Below are 4,472 nucleotides of genomic sequence, written 5' to 3' on the forward strand. Positions count from 1 at the left end.
GCATTCTATTCTTCTCTTCCACCCGCAATCGGGCCGCTATCGGACCACCCAATTTCTATTATCACGCACGAGATGTCTATACCTCGGCGTGAAGGGGGTGTGTTGGAAGTCCCACATCGACTAGAGATAAGGCCAAATTATAATATATAAATGAGGTGCAAACCTCACCTTCAAAGCCGGTTTTGTGGGGATGAGTTAGGCATAAACTCACTTTCTAATAACGAGAAAGGAATTATAAAGAAAAATGTGATAGCATCCAAAATTAGGTTAGGGAAGAGGAACAATTCTTTCACAAAGTCCTTAACACCTCGCTTCTCTCTCTTCAGCAACACCCCAAAAATTTGCATCTGAGATCTGATTATTGTTAAAGATTTTAGAGGATGATAATGAACCCAACTTTGAAGGTTGAGGGTGACGATTCCTTTAAGATGAGTATACAAAATTAGATTTAGTTCTAATGGTTGGGGTTAAAATTAACTCAAGGGTCTCCTATGTAATTCTTTGGTGATATAAGTGTTTGACATAGTTTCAAGAGTCTTGTGCATAAATTCTGGATTGACATATGTGTTTGGCGTAATTCCACTTATCTCATGTGTAGATTCTATTGTGGCGTTCCTTTAGTGAATTTGGATATCAAGTCTAGTATTACAATTTGCTTTAATGTCTATTAATGGTGTGATGACTGAATCATTAAATCTTGTATCTTGAATTGGTTGAGATATTAAGTTATAATTTGTCAATGTAGGTTAATGTTGACATTAGCTTATCCTCTTTTATTTGTGGTTGAGTGTTTTTTTTTTCCTTTTGCTTTTGCCAGCTTGTTTTAACCTTCGGACTATAACTTTTGTGTGAATCAATTCAACCTTCAATTTGAAGTTACTCAACTTAAATTTAAGTCTAAGTGAACTTAGATGAAGATTTAAGCTGCAATGACTCAGCCTTGTAGTGGAGTTAAGCATCGTTCTAACCCATTTTATAAGGAAGTTTTAGGCTAAAACTCTTTTTTTTACCCACTCATTTATTAACCTCATAAAAGGAGTTAATATTTTCATAAAAATTTCATAATTTACTAAAACATTAAAAGATAAAATTATTTTTTGTCATTCAATTCATATAAAAAATTCAATTAGATACCTAACTTTTATTTAATTCAATTTAGTCTTTTAATTTTTTTTTAATATTCAATTAGGCCATTTGTGTTTGATTAACGCTAGATTTTTATTAAAATTTATATATAAAAATAATTTATCTTAAAACTCTAAATATTCAAATTAAGTTTATTATTAGGGTAGAATAATTTGATATATAAATTGTAACGAAAATTTAAAGTCAATTCTATCGAAAGGATCTAACTGGATCGGCTTTAAAAACTAAAGAACTAAACTAAATCAGATAAAAATTAAGGATTTAATTAAACTTTTGTTAGAATTAGAGGAATTTTTTTAACCAAAATTAAGTATTTAAATTGAATTAATTTTATTTTCTATTTTTGTACGGATGATTGTAGAAAATGCCGAAATTTTAGTTGGTCCAAGTTCGGCGCTGATAGTGTCCAAGTCCAACAAGAGGACTTGATGCAGAAATTCACCACGTTTTTTACTGTAGATAAATTCTTATGATTTTTTTAACACGTGCTTAAAATTAGAGTTTCAAGGTGTTTTTACATTTACATAAAAAAATATTTAATAACTCAATATATTAATATTTTATTTTTATTTTTTAATTTAAAATACTAATATATATTGTTAAAATTAGTAATAAAAATAAGTGTTTTTACTATAGTGTGTAAATGTTTTTTAACGTGATGACAAACGATTGACTGATTCTAAAGTGTGACCATACGTTAAAGTGTATAATAATACTTAAGATAATTTGATTTGAAAATTATTATTTTTGTTTCTGATTATCCGTTCTAATATTTTAAAATTTTTCTTGCCTTTTTCTCATACAATATTGCAGACATGAGCGATGAAATTTTAGGATAAGTAGTACCAATACCTTACATTAATAGTCGAAACATTCTGACATTAATATTCTGATATTATACTATCATCATTACAATTAAGGAGTCATTTGCTTTGCTCCTAGACTGCAATGGCTACAATATCTAAAATAGCACATAATAATTTTGACTTGCATAGTGCTTATACAGTAGAATAGAAGAAGTCCAAAAAGCTTAGTTGGTCTTCCTACAGTTGGTTCTGATCTGGCCACTGGAGCCAGTGAGTGGACTAAGGTTCCCCATTTTAACCATCGCATTGGCAAAGTCAGCTTTGAAACTTGCAGGGTTGCTGCTATAAGCATTTACTTGAGAGTCAGTGGATCCGCCATTGAAAAGCTCTTGGTCTGAGTGCAGAAGACCCTTCTTGCTCTGCAAATTCTTGAAGTATGCATTGTCAAAGGTGTTTGGGCTGGTCGTGTCAAGAGGGGACAACGTGCTGTCACCACCTACGCTTGGGCAATTTGCTTGCAATGATGTTGCAAAAGAGGAATCTATGTTCGTGTCGTTGTAAATCCTTCTTCTGAAAGTTGCGCACCTGGCTTGCCCAATTGTGTGCGATCCTGATTCAAATAGCGTTTAGAAAAAAATAAAGTTCAAGTCCCATTTCAATTTAACTAACAATATTTTATATTTTTGAAAAATATGAACACTTTCAGGTATATAGCTAGCTACCTGAAAGAGCAACCAGTTCTTTAGCTGTAAAACCTTTGTTGGAGAAAGAAGAGATGAGAGCACTTAAGCTTGAACTGGGACCAGGCAAGTCTGAGTTAGCAGAACTTAAACTTGCAGTGGTTGAGTCTCTTCTACCCAAAGGCACAGTCCAACTAGCTCCACCAAGCTGAAATTACATCAAATTAATTTCTTCACTATTAGTACCTAATACACATTTTTCATTAATCTATTAATTAATAATTACCATCTTAACTTAATTAAAAATATATACATATACTTACTGCAACTACTGAGTCTCTTGCTGCTACAGTAAGTATATCAGCACAAGAAACAACACCAGGACATAAGCTCTCCACTTTAGACTTTATGGTGTCTATTACATCAAACCCTCTCAGGGAATTAGCGTTGGGACCCGCTGATTTCTCACCTGTGAAACTTGACGTATCATCCAATAGTACTGATGCATCACATCCCTAATAATAACAACCATATCAGGTATGAACACAATGACAATCATATATATTTTACAAATCCATTTAATTATTATTAATTGTCATTTTTATTTTACCAATTAAGATTTGTATGATTGAACGGTTGCCACGTTTTGTCTTATTGTTAATTCTGAATGATTTGGACTTCGTCTCAACATCACTTTGTTGCCAACATGGAAACAAATGCATGCATAAAAGTCAACTTTTAGCTATTAAAAGTGACGTTAATAGTAAACAAAAGGAATATGTATGTATTGTTGATGTTGATGTTGATGTTCTAATAAAAGAAATGACATTTTATCTTGGTAATTACTATATTAGTTTCTGAGAAACCGACGACTACATGATATAATGTCAATTTTGATTGAACGATTAAATATTTTATTATGCTAAATACTTAGTGCAGAAGAAACCAAACTCATGCTTAATTAGAGTGAATTTACTAACATAAATTTATAATCAATAAAAAAATAATTTAAAGTAAATGACACAAAACTTAAAATTAAAAAAAAAAGTTTTTTACATAAAGCATTATCTTCAATTTTAAAGAATCTAAGTCACTGAAATGTTACTTTTGTTATTTAAGCAACACTTAATATCTCTATTATAAACATGTGGTATGTGAACTTTTATGATGACTCTGTGATAGTATATTCTGAAAAGAAAAAAACATATATGGTAGGAAAGATGAAAAAAACAGAAACGAAAAAAGAAGAAAGTAAAAGTTGACTTGCTTGAACAAAGCAATCATGGAAATGAAGACGAAGCAAGGAAGCCCCCATGCGACGATCGCTGTTAACAGCAGACATTACTTCTGTTTTAATGGTTGAAAGTGCATTAGGACACGTTTTTCCATAAAAGGTAGCTGATAACTGGGCTGAGACTATCCCTGTAAGGGAAAAGAGTAAGAAAAAACGAACTGTGATATTTGAAATGTTCATGGCGATTGTAGTTTTGAAACTGAAGGACGTAAACTAAGAAGGTAGGGTTTATAAGTAGTGTTTGCATGTGGTGGTATTTATATATGAGATTTATGTTAGTTTAGTTGGGATTTCCTTCTAAAAGTCAACATCTGCAGCCATATTGGATTTATCAAGAAAGTGTGATGTATTTTATTATAGAAATATTAGTGTGGTAGGTGTTATCTAGTGTTAATCGTTGAGTTTCATATATATTTTAGGCAGAAAATCTAGCTGTATTTTTCCCATATATATTGAATTGTAAAATTGTCTCACGACTGATCTACTAATAAGCCTACAGAGAGTGACCCATTTCGGCGAAAAATTTGAAAATTGTGTGGTTTTGCT

At 31.5% G+C, this 4,472-nt stretch overlaps 1 protein-coding gene across 1 annotated transcript; it reads right to left on the reverse strand.

Annotated features, from left to right (window-relative positions):
* Positions 1-1,974: 1,974 nt before the first annotated feature.
* LOC108327974 (cationic peroxidase 1) lies at positions 1,975-4,156 on the reverse strand. The gene is made up of 4 exons (XM_017561727.2): positions 3,900-4,156; positions 2,956-3,147; positions 2,675-2,840; positions 1,975-2,562 (listed from the first exon to the last, which is right to left on the reverse strand). Exons 1-4 carry the CDS (start codon positions 4,104-4,106, stop codon positions 2,177-2,179), a joined length of 951 nt encoding a protein of 316 aa, XP_017417216.1. The 5' UTR covers positions 4,107-4,156; the 3' UTR covers positions 1,975-2,176.
* Between the last annotated feature and the right edge of the window lie 316 nt (positions 4,157-4,472).

The sequence above is a fragment of the Vigna angularis genome, chromosome 2 (assembly GCF_016808095.1).
Source record: "Vigna angularis cultivar LongXiaoDou No.4 chromosome 2, ASM1680809v1, whole genome shotgun sequence".
Taxonomy (NCBI): Eukaryota; Viridiplantae; Streptophyta; class Magnoliopsida; order Fabales; family Fabaceae; genus Vigna; species Vigna angularis.